At 35.4% G+C, this 16,882-nt stretch overlaps 2 protein-coding genes across 8 annotated transcripts in view; one reads left to right on the top strand and one right to left on the bottom strand.

Moving 5' to 3' along the window:
- The window catches only part of RELN (reelin), a 472,616-nt gene that overhangs the window by 363,858 nt on the left and 91,876 nt on the right, over positions 1-16,882 (top strand). For all 3 annotated transcript variants that reach the window (XM_079149959.1, XM_079149958.1, XM_079149957.1), the window contains exons 25-28: positions 4,630-4,835; positions 8,477-8,648; positions 9,034-9,234; positions 13,948-14,180. In XM_079149959.1, coding sequence (XP_079006085.1) covers positions 4,630-4,835; positions 8,477-8,648; positions 9,034-9,234; positions 13,948-14,180 — 812 coding nt within the window. The remainder of the gene's footprint in view (positions 1-4,629; positions 4,836-8,476; positions 8,649-9,033; positions 9,235-13,947; positions 14,181-16,882) is intronic.
- The window catches only part of LOC306667427 (uncharacterized protein), a 36,869-nt gene continuing 28,467 nt past the window's right edge, over positions 8,481-16,882 (bottom strand). For 4 of the 5 annotated variants that reach the window (XM_079150046.1, XM_079150047.1, XM_079150049.1 and 1 more), the window contains 2 exons: positions 16,156-16,299; positions 8,481-8,594 (listed from right to left, as the gene is read on the bottom strand). In XM_079150046.1, coding sequence (XP_079006172.1) covers positions 8,561-8,594; positions 16,156-16,299 — 178 coding nt within the window. In that variant the 3' untranslated portion in view covers positions 8,481-8,560. The remainder of the gene's footprint in view (positions 8,595-16,155; positions 16,300-16,882) is intronic. The other variant, XR_013765537.1, reaches the window with a different exon arrangement.

Raw genomic sequence — 16,882 nt, 5'->3', positions numbered from 1 at the left:
GCATGCAGATTGGTATCCAAGTAGGGACCAAGGTATAATTGACTGATTATCTTAGGACACCCATAATCCCTGTCCATTTGGTTAGGGATGGGATAGAGGGAATCATCTCCTTCTCCTCCCTTGCTACAGTATGGGTTGGACATTCTTTTTTCTTCTGCTCCAATGTACCTTCTTATGCAATTTTCAAAGGGAATAGAAAGGGGTACAGTTTTCATCTCCAATCTGAGCAATATCTTTGTTATTAGCAACTCCCTTTAGATTATGTAGTGCTTAATACTACTTTCCAGAAAGGACTAGAGCCACCAATTCTGGGACATTTGGAAATGTCCCACTTTACATCATGTACAAAGTAGAGAGTTGTCGATAGTATACCATAGGGCTGATATGTTGCAGAATCTATTTAGGCAAAAATCCAAAACAAGTTAATTTATGCAAGTTCAAAAATAGGTACAGGTTTTGTTTTGATGCAGGTGCAGAACAAAGAATCAGGAAATTAACAAGACAGGAAATAATAGAAAGTAAGCCATGGATTCCATTTCTTATCCATTGACATCAAAGGTCCCCTGATGAACATTATTAAAGATAGTAATGAACTATCAACAGACATTATATAGATCTGCATATGCTGTATAATCACAGAAAAGGGAAGGCTATAGGCCTTAGTCTTGTTTTTAAAACAAGATTATGAATCTTTCTCCAATATGTAACCCAACACCCCAATATATGTGAGTACACCATGTGCGTACACACACACACACACACACACACAATTTTTAAATATATAAAAGGTCTGGGTTACATGTCAGTATTTCTTGCACTTAACTCAAGACAGTCTATGGATTCAGATAACCTGGGCTTGTATCTGTGTTCCAAAGCTTATTGATTGATTTACCTTGCAAAGATATAACATCTCTCTTTATCTCAGTCTTCTTGTCTATAAAATGGAATGTTGGGAGTAATAAGTGAGTTAGTACAGTTAAGATCAAAAAATAATGTTGGGTACATTGAAAAAACTCTTAAGTGTTAGCAATCATAATTATATTTTATGAGAATAAATTTCAAATTGGTATCATTGAATATGTTCACATAATTTTTAAAGTGAAATGTTTCTTTTCACCTCCCAATCCAGCTTTCCTTTGTGGATTTTTGTCAGAATAGCAAAGTAATTGCTTGCTTTTTTTTTTTTTATATGATTCAGATCTGTTTAGATTTCTACTTAGGGAAACCATCTGTAGCCAAAAAAGAGAAAAACTGAGTTCATGCAGTCAAAACACAAGGAGGCTGGCCTCAGAAATATTTAACTCAATTGCCCACAGAGCTGTCTCTATTTCCATTCCACTGTCACCATGGTGTGGCACAATAGCCATGGAGCTTTCTAAGCAGAGACAAAGAAAAAAACAGAAGAAGGTTTTAGATTGGCAGTCTCTCTCTGTCCTGAGAGGACTAGTGTACAGAGTCATGATTGGCATTGCCACTGTCATGTGCTCACTGGCTTGGTAGAGAGGGGGATTAACAGTTTGGCATTCTTCCAGCAAGCATTTTGAAGTGGCCAACAGGCAAGAACTCAAAGGAAGGACTTTAGACTATGCACAAAACCTGCGATTAACTTATCTAAAAATATACTTCCATCCTTTCTCTTTCCTCTTGCAAATGTTCAGGATGGTCTCCTGCCCTCCCTGCATAACTTGTATTCATTTTCCAAACATGAGTTCTCTATTCTGGCCAGGAAACTCTCTTCATCATCCAAGGTTTTCCAGTTTCCCTGCCTTGCTCTGGATCCACTGCCCCATTATACCTTCCATTTTTTCCATATCACATAAACCTTTCAGCATCCTCTCAAAGCCTGCTGTGTCCATGAAGACTTCAGGAGCTAGGACAAACTGTAGTAATCACTCTATCCTTAGAACGACTCTCGTTTATACGTCTACTGATCATATATGTATTTATTTTTTGTGTCCACATAGTATCTGGCAGAATGTAGAACCCCACTGACAGAGCCAAACTCTAGATAGTACGCCTGGCACTAGGCATACACATGTCAATAAGTACTCAAGACTAAATAGATTTGAGAACTAGTAAGTGATCCTAGGACCAAAGGGGGTTCTACAAGTAACCAGGACTTGGTCCACAATCCTCAGTTGTCATTACTGTCTCTGCCACAAATCTGTGGTCTCCTTTCATGATTGTTTATGTAATAAATGGTGTCCTGCCTGGCACAATAGTTGAAGAAGAAAATGAATGAATGAAATTAAGAAAGAAATGCAGAAGAAATAGTTATCTTCAGATAAATAGAAGTCTGTTACAAGTGGTGTTTTGATTCATTAAAGAAACTTCAATGGGTGGTAAAAGGTAAAGATTAATGAAATATTTTAGGGGTCTTGTTGTAAAAGTTCTAGTTCTGAACGCATTCCCTGTTAAAACTTGTTTTATTTTTGGCTAAACCCTTAAAGTAGTGAACCATTTTAACCTAGAATTTGAAAATAAAGTTGGAAGGTAATTTCCACACTCCTGGAATGAGGTGATGCTTAACCTCTTACTCCAACACACATGCACATAGAAACACATGTGTGCACACATATCTACACATACACACAAATCCACTGATCACAGTGTAATAGAACTTCAAAGCATCTTTTACATCAAATTCTAAATTCCAACAAAAACTTTGTCATGAGTCATTTCCTTTTCTGTTTTCTTCTTCTTCTTTTTTTTTTCCACTTCCTTTAAAACAATGTTCAGCATTATTTTGGGTCACTGAACAAAAGAAAATGATTTGTGCTATTCTCTAGGAAAAAACACTTTCAGTGCCAAACTAAGCATTTGTGTGATATTTTCCACCATTTACAAAAATCCCACAAAACCTTCTTTCGAAACCTCTGTAGACTACTAACACTATCATCTCCTGGAAAAACAACTCTGCTCTGTGAATTTCACAATAGAATAATCATTCCAACCAGCTAATTGTGATAATTGACTTTTTTAACTCTCATCACCTAGATGTGTATCCTTCTGGCTCATTTCCACATGCCAAGGTTTTCATAAGTTTGCTTAGATTGGAATTAACCTGCTAGGTTATATAGTTTTAAAAACCGTTCTTCCTGCAATGATCCTGAAGCATGAAAATACTAGGATGGCTGAGGGTTTCAAATCAACAGTCAAAAAAATTTTAAGTACACATTACAAGTTCAAAATGCATATTACTTATAAGATTTCTTCAAATACATACTTAAAATTGAAAGTTCCAAAGAGTGAGTTCCAGCCTTACAATTAATTCTCATTTTGTGGGAACCCTCATTTGCCTTGGAATCTCTTAATTGGCTTTAGTTCTAACAATAGCAGTGTACTCCTTTAGTTAGCCCCAAATATTTACCCTATAACTTCTGATAACTGAAACCCTTCCATAATGAACTTAGTGGATTAGAGTAGGGTTCACACTGTAAGGATGAGGGCTGTTTTTCTGTATTATGTATACCATCTCAGTTTTCTTTCCTGACTTTTAATTGAACTCCTTATGAGTTCTCTGAGACCAACTCGGAGAAGTCCACACTTTAGTCAGAATCTGCTTAGGGAAAGAATATCAAAAGCAAGCCTTTCATTTCCCTTCACATGAAATCATTTACATACAATAACAGTGACATCCTTGTCATTTGTATACCTCACAACAGTACTGTGATGCACAGGGGACAGACATACCAATGGAAAGAAGTGAATTAATGAATTTGTGGAAAGTTTTAAAACTTTAAAGACATAACAAGACTGTTTAGTGGTTATAACAACTTATTTAAATGAACCCTTTCCAACCTCTGTATTTGAGGATGAGAGACAGGCAGATAACAGGCAGGCACACTGGGAGCGTGAGACATTGGAGTATTCTCTTTTCCAAGAAGTTTCTATCTTGCCTGTTTGACTCTAATTCCCATGGGAGAGAAGGATCCAGGCATATCTCTGGAGATGATGTTTCTTCAGGAAGGCACATAGTGGGCTAGACAGCTTGTGTCATGTGTTATTTCACCCACTTGTCACAACAGCCTATGAGGAAGCTATTATTACCCATATTGTACCTTTGAGGAAAATAAGAGCTTAGAAAGGTCACACAGTTCATGAACAGTATTGGGTTGAAATTCAAACCCAGGTCCAAGTGGGGCTGGGGATGTACCTCAGTAGTAGCATGCCTGCCTAGAGTGCACAAGGCCCTGGTTCTGTCCCTGGCACTGCAAAAACAGAAACCAAAAAGCCTGAATCCAACTAATTCCAAAGTATATTGTCTTCCTTCTCCATTACGCTGCCCAGAGGAGATTTACAAAGCAAAAACTGGCAGAGTTTTAATTAAAATTAATTTTGCTTCATTTTTTAAAAATTTTCAAGTACCCTTTGGTATAATGAGAAATCCTCAAGGGTCTCATAACCAAGTCTGGGGATCAGTGATGAAGAAATTAAGCAAATATATCCAAGAACAGTTACTATAGCTAGAGCACACAGCAAAATGGCACAACTTGCTCCTCTCATCAGTAACTGGGGACAAAACCACCTCCATATAGTGTTAAGATGTTCATGTAAACTTGGAACAGAACAGTCAAGTGCCAAAGAGCTCTCAGATAATTGACAGTGATTTTATTGTTCTTTGGAAAGGCTGGGAAAAGACAATTGGTGAGCTGGGATCTGGATACCTCTTGGGTGGACTTTGTCCAGTTCTACATCCAGATAGGCGGAGAGAGTGGTGCGTGCAACAAACCAGACAGCCGTGAGGAGGGCGTCCTCCTCCAGTACAGCAACAATGGGGGCATCCAGTGGCACCTGTTGGCAGAGATGTACTTCTCAGATTTCAGCAAGCCAAGGTAACCTCCCACCTGCTGGGTCTTCCAGTGGTTTCTAGGAATGGTAAAGATTAAATTTTTGTTGAGGCATTTCTAAAATGTTGACAGTTACAAAAATAGACAAACTCATAAATATTTAACATAAATGATGGACCAACATATAAAGATTTTATTTCACATAAGTGATGAAACAGAACCCATTTGCTTCATGTTTGAATTTTAAAAGATTTTGAAAAAAAATTGTGGCTAAAAGAAAAGCATGATGATTGACCACTGTTTACCCAATGTGCTATGGGGATGTTCCAAGCTCACTTTCCCAATGGAAGATTTTGTTTTGAGTTTTGGTTTTATGTGCACACAAAATATGCTAAACTGTTAGATTCAAGAGCAAGACAGGTTTGTTGTTAAAAGTTTTCATATGGCTACATCTGGGACAAGTCCTAAACCGTTTATGAATGAGTCTGTAGAGTTGAGATTTTCTAAAAATTTTCATTGGTCTTTCCCTGTCTTAATTTTGATAGATGGAGAATATATATAATAAAATATTTCAGCTGGGCCACAATGACCACACCTGTAATTCCAGCAAATTGGGACACTGAGGCAGGAGTATTGCAGGTTCAAGGCCAGCATCACCAACTTAGTGAGACCCTAAGGAATTTAGTGAAACCCTGTTTCAAAATGAAAAATTATGAGGGCTAGGGATATAGCTCAGTGTTAAAACACTCCCCAGGTTCAGCCACCATACTAAGGGGGGAATAATTTAGACAACAACTGTTGAAGCCTTTAGGAAAATAATTTTGTTTAAAGGTAATACCTGCACCAAGCAGTCAATATTTTTAAATTTAGTTCTTTTGTAATTGTGTAGTATTTTGAAATTCTATGTTTATACTTTATATTTTATATAAATATTAAAATTTATGCAAGGATATCACTTTTAGAGTGTTCCTTTTTCTAATTTGTATATTTGTACTTTAATGCAAAGGCAAAATTCTTATATGTTGACCACCAATAATTAAGCTTTAATGTATTAATATTGTTCCTGTTTTGCATATTACAACTCAGTCTTGTATTGAAAGATAATTATTAAGGAATATGTAGATCAAATTCTTAGAAATTGAATATATTTTAAACATACTATTTCAAACATACCTTTATAACAGGTGAAAGGTTTACAAGTTTGTTGATTCAAAATATTGGGTCCCTTAAAGGCAATATAACTTTCCATAATAGATAACACAAGTAGATATGAAAAAGCATTTTACCTCAGGAACATGGGGAAGAGACTGAAACCAGAAACAAGGCAATTGGGCAAAATGAGATTTAATGTCCAGTGAGAAAGTTGTGAATCCCAGATGAGAGATGAAACCTAGTGAAAGTCCCCAAGATGCAGTCCAGTAGAAAGAGGGTTGGTAATGGTGCCAACTGGTTTAAACAACAGTTTAAAATAACACAAATTATTTTTCCACGTAATATAAATGTCAAAATGGAAATTATCAGTTCAATAAAGTGACTAGACAACTCTTAAAATAAACAAAAATCAAGTGGCTTGTTTAAATCCCAGAGACACTTAGTTTTAACAAAAGTAGATAACCTGGACTCAAGGCATTGTGAACCACCTCAAATACTGTGCAAAATGTTTTATTTATGAGAATATTTATGGGAGGTCAAAGAATTCACCAGATTGTCTCAGGTTTCTGTGACACTAAATTAAGAAACTGAGTCGAAAGATATGATGAAAAGACCCCATTCATGGTAGCTAACAGTTGAAAGATATGATGAAAAGACCCCATTCATGGTAGCGAACACATAAATAAATATAAGAAATAACTTTAACAAATAATACTGAGAATTTCTATGAGGAAAACTTCAAAAGTTCAAAATTTCCTTCAGAGATACAGAAGACAACAAATAAATGGAAAATAATACAGTATCTCCAGATTGAAAAACTGAAATTTATGAAATGAAGATATTTCTTAATTTTTCTTTTTAATAATGTGCTTCCATGTGACAATTTCATACATGCATATAGTAAATACATGTAATTAATATGAGGGGGAAACTTTTTTTATATATAAAAATACAAGGTGGCAAAAATAGCTTACATTTTGGGGAAAGAGACAAAGGAATGTCCAATGTGATATTAAATCTTATTATAAAGCCTATGTAAGTAAAATGAAATGACACTGGAACACAAATAGAACAAACAAGGAAGCCAAATAGATGACCAAGAAACTGACTCAGATGTACATAAGAACTTCCATATGAAAAAAAGATACAGGAACTATCAATGAAATAAAAGGTATTTAATCAAGTTCTATTAGAAAACCAGGGGCAGACACTTGGAAGAATATTGAGACTGTCACTTTATATCATTAAAAGCTTTTAAAGATTCACTGATGATTTAAACAGTTAATAGGTTATTATCTGATTGGGAAAATAAGATCTAAATACAAATTCAATGGGAGAATTCACCAAGAAAAGGACTACTTACATAAAAATGTACTACATGCAAATGTAAAACTACATATATATGTACATTTATTTTTTCAAAGAAAGCAAATAGATGAAAAGTAGGAAAACAAATTGGGAAAAGTATTTGCAACAGATACGAGAAATAAAGAATCAATGTTAAAAGCTCATACAAATTGTCAAAAAAAAAAAAAAGCACTAAAATCCCAATTGGAAAATAAATAAAAGGAATCAGTGGATGTTACTAAAGAGGAAGCAATACGTTCAATAAAATGTGAATCCTAATGAACTTCCATTACATGAAAATATACCACTTTTTAACAACCAAGGTGCCGTTTTTTTAATGATGACACCCAGGGCTGTCTCCACAATGGAGCAGCGAAACAGTCTCTCTTGTGTCATCCTGCAAATTATTATAAACCGTCATAACCTTTCCAGACAGGAATTTGGAAAATCAAGAGCCTTAAACATGACCACTTTATTTGGCCCAATAATTTCACTTATAGGAATCTTAAATTAAAAAAAAAAAAAAAAAAAACCTAAGGTGTAGAGAAAGCTTTATGTATAAGATGTTCCACCCCAAAATTATTTGTAATAAGGAAAGATAAACACTAGCATGTGTACATGATTTTTCACCACAGACTTACATTGTTCTTAAATAACTTTAATTTGAGAATTGCTTATGATACAATGTCAAGTTTTTAAAGTGTAAATGCCTATATAATAAATTATAGATTGGAATGATATACATCAAAATGTTAACAAAGGCCAACCAAATGCAGTAAAGTATGGATGATTTGCTTCATTTTTAGTGCATACTTAGATTTTTCCACAGTAAGAATTACTCTTAAATTTTTAAAATTACTATATTAATGTAATATTATGAAGGAACTGTTTTTTCTTCATTTTTTTAAAGTTATGAGCCTTCATATCGTAGTTAAAAGAAGTTGGTGAATCAAATGCAGCTAAAATATTTTTCCTCTTTTCCAAAAGATACAATTCCAAATGAAGTAAACATGACCAGGATTAAACTTTCATACCGCATTAAACTTCCTTGTCTGATCTGTCCAAATTTAGAATTCAAAAACATCAAAGAAATAAACTCTCCTGTTGCTAAGCTTGTTATTTCACCAGCTTCTAAGAAAAATACAGTTTTTCCTTTTCTCACCATAAATGATTTTTTTTTTATGTAGATTTGTGTATCTGGAGCTTCCAGCTGCTGCTAAGACCCCTTGCACCAGGTTCCGCTGGTGGCAGCCGGTGTTCTCAGGGGAGGACTATGACCAGTGGGCTATAGATGACATCATCATTCTGTCAGAGAAGCAGAAGCAGGTTATTCCAGTTGTGAACCCAACTTTACCCCAGGTATTTTAGTGTTTGTAACTTCATTCTTTGGATACCTCTCTTGACTACTAGTTCACAGATTATTTGGCTGTGAAAAGGACTATAAAGTCTAACCAAGTTATCAAGCAAAATTATTATTTTATTATTTTATTTATTATAAACAGCAGCAAAATATTTTTGGTTGTTAAATCAGGAGAAAATGTTCATGGTAGTCAAAAGAAAGTTAATTTAAAATTTCCTAGAAATTTTAATTAAAATTTTAAAATTAAATTTTAAAATTTTAATTAAATTTAAAATTTTCCTAGAAATACAAGTGGTACATGGCCCAGCATGTCATGAACTAAACCTTTCTTGTTTTCAAAGCTATCAAATTGCTTTCCTACTTTATTTGCATTGTTTCTATTAGAACTTTTATGAGAAGCCAGCATTTGATTACCCTATGAATCAAATGAGTGTGTGGTTGATGCTGGCTAATGAAGGAATGGTTAAAAATGAAACCTTCTGTGCTGCTACGCCTTCGGCCATGGTGTTTGGGAAATCAGATGGAGATCGATTTGCAGTAACTCGAGATTTGACCCTTAAACCTGGATACGTACTACAGTTCAAGGTATGTATGCACAAACTCTTCCTGGAGCAGGTGAAAGAGTAAAATCATCTTGCATATTTATAAGTGAAACAAAGAACACAAATTTTTCCTATTCTGTTAGCAAAAGGACTCACTTGAATGAAGGATCCTCAATCACAGAAAGACAGAGCTAAAAACTCTACTCATAAGGAAAAAAGTTTATCAGTTTTTACGAAGTCCTAGAAGTTGTGACTGTATCGTTCTATTTCTTTAAGTGTTTATGGAACTTGTCCATAATTTAAAATAACATGGACTTTGAAGACGTCAATCTGATGGTTGCTTAATCCTGTATTTCTGAATGGGCTGGAAAAGCCTCCTTTTTCAGTGTACCAGTGGTGTTTGGACTTATGAGTTATTTTATGAATTTACTGTAGGACTTCCAAATGATTTCCCTTTCTTTAGTCTACTTATAATTGTTCTCCTAAAAGCCTATTTTTTTCAGCCCTGTGATAACATATCAACATGTATAGCAAGTATTTACTTTGACAAGCACTTGTCTCAGAACCCTAATCAAAATTTCATTGTGTTTATAATAAAATCCCATTGGTGAATTCTGGGGTCTAAAGTAATGCAGTTTTAATGAGCTAGCACAACTACATGGTCCCTACATAACGGCAGGATGCAGATGCTAAATAATTTACAAATGGAATTATTAAAGAGATCAGAGGTTTATGGGAAGCTCTTCAAATATAATTTCCACAAGCTGTAAACAAGCAATTTAGTCATAAATAATATGATTAGTAAAATGTTATCCTTCCTTGTTTGGATTTTGATGCTAAACTGTAATGGGAAAAGCATCAGTAACAGTGTATAAATCTATATTCATTTGTTGGTAACACTTAAAATGGTAACAAAATGACATTAACAGCAAACATATTTCCAGAATACTATGTTGTTCCTCTGACACATTTTCCATTTAATTACTTACAAAATCATAGTAAGTTAGGCATTAAATTCTGCAAAGTGATATTCTGTAGTTTTAAAAAAATCTAAGTTTAAAAAACTGTTAAGTACTTAGAGGGCAAGAATGCATCACACAAGAAAAATTTTAATTATTGCATCACAAGCAGAAAGCTATTAGATATAGAATGAGCCAAAAAACTAGTCACAGTACAGTCATAGGAGAGCTTTAGTAAAAGTAGGCAATGGATGCTATCAGAGTACCCTGCATAGTGCCTGCATGTGGCAGGGGCTCAAAAATATATATTAAGTTGAATAAATGGATAGATGGATGGATGGATGGATGGATGGATGGATGGATGGATGGATGGATGGATGGATAGGTGGATGGATTAAAATGTAAAGCTTCTGGAAATATAGAGATTTAGCCAGCTAAAGAATGGAAGGGAGAGAAATCCAGAAAGTAGGAACAAAACACTCAAATACATGAAAATACAAATGAAAATGGCAGAGTTGGAAACTTGGAGGAGTATAGGGTATGTGCAGCAGAGGTAAAAGAGCTGATTTTGATTGTATTCTGCATCATGTCACTCAGACATTATCCCAATGAGTAATGAAGATTTTCAGTCTATTGAGTGCCACAACCAGACCTTTATTTTAGAAGGGTCATTCTGGCAGCAATATGAGTATTGACCTAACAAGGGGAAAGCAGAGTCAACAAGACATTTTTTCGGCAAACCTTAGAAACTCTGTATGGTTCGGACACTATCATAAGCTATGAAAATAAATACAAAATAGAGAGAATAGAAGGGTGAAGGAGAGCGGTTACCATTTTATAAAGGGTTTGGTTAGGTTGGTCTCCCTAATAAAATAGTATTTAAGCTACAACCTATAAAAATTAAAGGAGTGAGTCATGCAGCTAGCTATACAGAGAAAATCATTCCAGGCAAAGGAAACATAAAGTACCAAGGCCTTGAGGTAAGTGTGTTTTTTGGAAATGTTCTAGAAACCACAAGGATGCCATTATGACTACAGCAGAGAAGGTGAACAAGGGGGTAAAAATGTCAGTTCACACTTGGGTCTGTGCTCTGAACAAAGCATCCAGCTGAAGAATGACGTGCACTGACCTGGGATTTTAAAATATTTAAATTTGTTTTTATTATTTTTGGTTGTAGATGGACACAACACCTTTATTTATGTGGTGCTGAGGATTGAACCCAGTGCCCCACCATGTGAGGCAAGAACTCTACCCCTGACTTGGGATTTTAAAGAATCACTGTGCTGGCAATCTACTAGCAGAGACAAGGGCTATAGCAGAGCTACCCTAGGGCAGCTATTACAGTGATCCAAGTAAGAACTGGTAGGAGCCAGGCCCAGCCCAACAGTGGAGGACAGAAAGAAGTGATCAACTTTTCAGACATATTTTGAGTAAAGTAAGGGTAAAGAGTTGTAGTGAGAAATCAGATCAGTGTAAAGCATAGCTAGAGTTAGAAAGATAAGTACTTAAGCCTGAGAGATGGTAAGGGAATAGTCTACAGGAATTGGTGACCTACTGGGCAATAGATCATAGCTGGGAGTCAGGGACATTCAGAAGGCACTCAAAGTTATGCTTGTCCTGAGATTGAAAGCATGCACTGAATAAGAATGTAAGAAAAACAAGGACTGTATCCTAGAAAACACCAGCATTAGAAAGGCACACTACGTGGTCAGTAAAAAAAAAAAAAAAAAAAAAAAAAAAAAAAAAAAAGGTCAACAGTGTCAGAAAAAAATGAAAAAAATCTAGTAAAAGAAGGATTAAACTTTTCCATTGGATTTAGTTTGAGGGTATTTCCGTGGTAATTCACTGCAGTGGTAACTGCAAAAATCAGTTTATAATGGATTAAAAAATGTTGAGTAAAGGAATTTATACAGTACATGTAGCCTTTATCTCAATATGTTTAACTGTGTTGTTATAGGCAGACCCAAAAATTGGGAAGAATTTTCATTTTCTTTTGCTTTGCTTTTAAAAGTAGGAGAGATGTAAGCATGTATAGATGATATTTAGCAGGTTCTCCAATAAATATTTGCTGAATATATATACAGATAGATCCTGAATGCAAAGTCTAAGTTGAGTTATATACTTAATACAACTCAGAGTATGTCTATATCACTTCATTACCTGATTTCTAAAGCACAAACTTGTCAATGAAATAAAGGTTCCAGCAACTTGCCTACCTTTGAAATAATAGCAGTCATAAAAGTTCAAGAGAAAAAGCTAACTTTGTGTGCCCAATGCAGCTGCCATCACCAGGTGCCAGAAAAAGGCTATATTCTTACTAGTGGGTAGTGCAATAAAACAAATTTCTGCTAGAAGATCTTAATCATGCATTTGAGAGGGTCAAATCTGTAATTATATTCTTGACATTTTACTACATAAACTTGAATAAAGGAGTCACAGTAAAATTCCTACCAGTCAAAAGTATAAATCCTTCTGAGAGATTTTTTTCTAGCTCTGACTTTGAAAATAAGGAAGATACAGACTTTTCTTTTAAAGACTAGATAAAGCTACCCTATTGTCACAAGAATTAACTGGTTGTTCTCATGAGCTGTGGCCCTAATTATTATGTGCCTCTCGACCTCCCTACCCTTATGTCTTCCTTTATTCTTTGCCCATGACCATGTTCTTTTGGTCCCTTACTGCACAATTTTCCTTCTAAATTAGACTATTCTGATTTATAAAGTCTCATGAAATAAAATCCTATCATGGCTCCAGCCAAAAAAGTGAATAAGATCTGAATAGGCCACTCACCTAAGGCACCAATAATTAAATAAATAGGGGAATATCTGGCAGTTATAGGTATCAAAAATAAAAACTAAAATGGTATTAAAATTTATTAATATCTGTATTAACTTAGAAAGAAACTATCTTGAGCTATAATAATACCTATATAACTAGAAAATGTAAAAAATGTTTCTACATTTTGACTCAGTAACACCATTCCTAGGGATTTATCTGGTGATAACAAATCAACTGAAAAGGAAAAGATATATTCATTGCTATGTTGCATATGATAATAAAATAACGTTAAATAAAAAGTGAGAGGAACGTTCTAGAAATGTGATAGCCTCAACTACATGACCAAAATAAATACTTCCATATAAAGAGCAGAAATAAAAACAGGAAAATAAAAAGTTATGCTAAGCAATAGGATTTAGGTTGCATTTTTTTACAATTTTTTTCATTATTGTGAATCCTATTGCAGTCTCTACTCAAGGGAACAGTAATAGTTTTATTTCTGGATTATGTTGCTTAATTGATGCTGTGACAAAAATTTAGTGCTTTCATCTAAGTTGATTCTGATTTCTTACTGAGTTTTGGCAAGAAAACAGAATAAAGATTTTTGGTTCTATGGAAAACAGAGAAACCAGCCCTCTCTTCCTGCTCTGAGGAAAACACCTGTTTCTCCATCTTCTGCTTTCCCTTTTTATCCTAAGAAGGAGAAGGAAGCAGTTTCTTGGTTTTGATCTTTTGTCTGAGACTCCAGACCACAGACATTATACTTTTTCTCTCCTATAATCCCAAGAAATCCACAAAGTAGGTAGCTTGCTCAGCTTTCTGTTAAAAATTACTTACTGCTTGTGTCCACCAAGAAATCCAGAATTTATGGTAGGGTTTTGGTTGGAATTGAGCTACACAGTCTTAACATTGTAAATTTCATGTAGACTGAGTAGAAGGGTCCCTCACTGCTGTAGCACCTAATTTGTTGGATAATGTCTTGGAACCAAAACCTTGTGTAATTCTGTCCTTTTTAACAGCTAAACATAGGATGTGCCAATCAGTTCAGCAATACTGCCCCAGTTCTTCTTCAGTACTCTCATGATGCTGGAATGTCCTGGTTTCTGGTGAAAGAAGGCTGTTTTCCAGCTTCTGCAGGCAAAGGATGTGAAGGGAGCTCCAGAGAACTGAGTGAGCCCACCATGTATCATACAGGAGACTTTGAAGAATGGACAAGAATCACCATTGTTATTCCAAGGTCTCTTGCAGCCAGGTAAGGTAATCATTCTTATTATGTGTCATAGCTACCATTTCTTGAGAACATTTATCCCAATATCTTTATTTGAAGAATTTCAATAGCCTGAAAGAATTTATATAATTTGGCTGTTTTGTTCTTTTTTCAAGTAATGATTCTTAAGGTAAAGAACCCTAGGACAAAATTTCCAAAATAGTTGGAAATGTGTGTGTGTGTGTGTGTGTGTGTGTGTGTGTGCATGCACATACATGTGCATGTGCTACACCTGTGCTCATACATACTTGCAAGTGAGATGGATTCGCTCATTCACCCATTAATTCATTCAACAAAGATTTATTGCACACCTACCTGTGCCAGAGCATTAAATAGACAGCAGTGAACAAAAGCCATTGAAGTCTAAGAGAGCTGTCAGGCTCTCTTGTAGATTTTTGGTGATTTAGTGCCTCAATGCATAGACAAGTTGAGGTATCTTTCAATATAAACAACCCCTTTAAATAACTATTAAAACAAATAGTAAGACAATAGAGAGAAAGAGTAAAACAGTTGATGAGGGAATAAAATTAATAGACTGAGAGTTGGAAGTGAACCAGTTTCATTAATAGGGCAACAAATTGAACTCTTAGCTTCCTGGCAGCTAGGACAAAGGAGAAAAATATAGGACAATTTAGTTCTCATTGTTAAGTAAAAAGAAGGGAAACAGAAAGATTTCAATTTTTAAAAATGCACTTTTTTCCAGGTTCAGTATTCTAGAATTCATTTATAGCATCATTGTACCAGATGGCATAGGTAACACAAAGATGGGTATCTTTAACTCTATCATTTAAAAAAGAAAGAAAGAAACATTCTTCAAGTAAACACTTCTTCGTTGAATTCTGAAACGTAACCCTAACTGTGACTCAGTCAAGTCATCTGGGTTCACAGCTGAGATGATATGAGAAGTCTATTTGCACTGCTTCCTGATGATGTGATGTGTGATTGGGATACTCAATAGGGTCATTTAGCAATATTTCCAGCTTTCTTCCTTCCTGGAATAAAGTAGGGTTATACTTTCCCCCACAACTTTGAAGCTTTTCATGTCCTAACACAATATGAACAGACATGAAACCTGACTTTAAGAGCTCATGTGCCTTTTGCCAGGTACCCTGCTTCATAGAAGCATCATTGAAATAAAACCTGCATCCCTCTGAGTTCCTGAGTATCTATAATAACCAGACTCCATTGCCAACCTACACTTGACAAGAGAGAAATAAACTTTTGTTTGTTTAAACCACAAGATTGGGAGTTGTTTGTTACTACAGTAATCATTTCACCTGACTGGCATCTGGTAAAAGCTTAGTAGTTTATAACATTGGCTTATTCATAAAGTTTTTAGAAATTATTTTGTCTGTGACATCTTTCATCTAATTGATCACCAAATTTATTATACATTTATTATATATTTTCTCTTTGGTTTTCTCTTTTGGTTTGTGGTGTTGCCTGGATAGATCTACTGGCCTCCTTCCTGTAGCTGCATTCAGTTGATGAGTCGGTGTCTAGGTACAGCTAAACCTTCCTTTCTTTATGGTCTTCCTCCCAGTATATTTCAGTATATACATATATACTGTAGTCTCTACCCCCATTATTACTTAGACATGCATACCTAAAAAATTACACCTTCAGTGTTCAGGTAGGAACACTTCCTAAAAATGAAAGGCAGTCATTTAGTCAAAGATGTAAAAGTTTCTGTGCTAGTTTGATAAACCTTGAAACGTAATCTTTAAACACCAGCTATTTCAAGATATAGCCCTTAAGCTATTTCAATCAGTGTATCCAAATCAACTTATAAGTAAGTGTCAGTGTTCATTGTAGTTTATCAAAGTCAGACTCAAATGCTTTAGGTATTTGATGCTCTGGTAGCAGGGTTGATGAATCTACCTCCTTTAATGAAATTTAAGAATTTGTCAGTCTGAGTTAGTTAAAATACAGACCCAGCTATTGTAACACAGAAACTCACAAACACAAATGCTCAGCACTATTTAAACAAAATAGTCCATTCTTTCTTCTGTCATGGTCCAAAGGTGAGCAGTTCCAAGTTGACATCCTGAGCACGTGACTTCCACCTTTGGAACTGAGGCAGCCATTCCAGATTTTGTCATCTCTTAACAGGTGAAAGGGGAAGAGAGTTAAGGATGCACAGATGCATTATTATTTTCTCTTTGGTTTTCTCTTTTGGTTTGTGGTGTTGCCTGGATAGATCTACTGGCCTCCTTCCTGTAGCTGCATTCAGTTGATGAGTCGGTGTCTAGGTACAACTAAACCTTCCTTTCTTTATGGTCTTCCTCCCAGTATATTTCAGTTAGGTGGTTCCTGAGTCCCAAGGAATCATCTTATTTGCTACATCTCACCTGTCAAAGAAAGTTACAAAACCAGTCAATATGCACAAGGTGGGGAAATAGACTCCCTTTTTTGATAGGAAGTACATGAAAAAGTCACATTACAGAGGAACATGTACAGAAGGAGGCGTGATTAAGTGGGGGAGGGCATTATTGTTACAATCTACCATCATCTGTCCTGCCTCTGGTCACTCAAATCTCTCTCACACACAAAATACATTCACTCTCCTCCAAGACCCCCCAAGGTCTTAGCCCATCACAGTTTCAGGTACTCACTTCCCAATCTTTGGATCTATACCAGGTTGGGGTGTCTGTGAAGTCAGGTTATCCACCCTACACATCCCCAAA

Source organism: Sciurus vulgaris, assembly GCF_902686455.1.
Source record: "Sciurus vulgaris genome assembly, chromosome: 8".
In the NCBI taxonomy this organism is placed as follows: Eukaryota; Metazoa; Chordata; class Mammalia; order Rodentia; family Sciuridae; genus Sciurus; species Sciurus vulgaris.
Note: the sequence above shows the minus strand (reverse complement) of the source record. Positions and strands in the feature narration are given on the sequence as shown.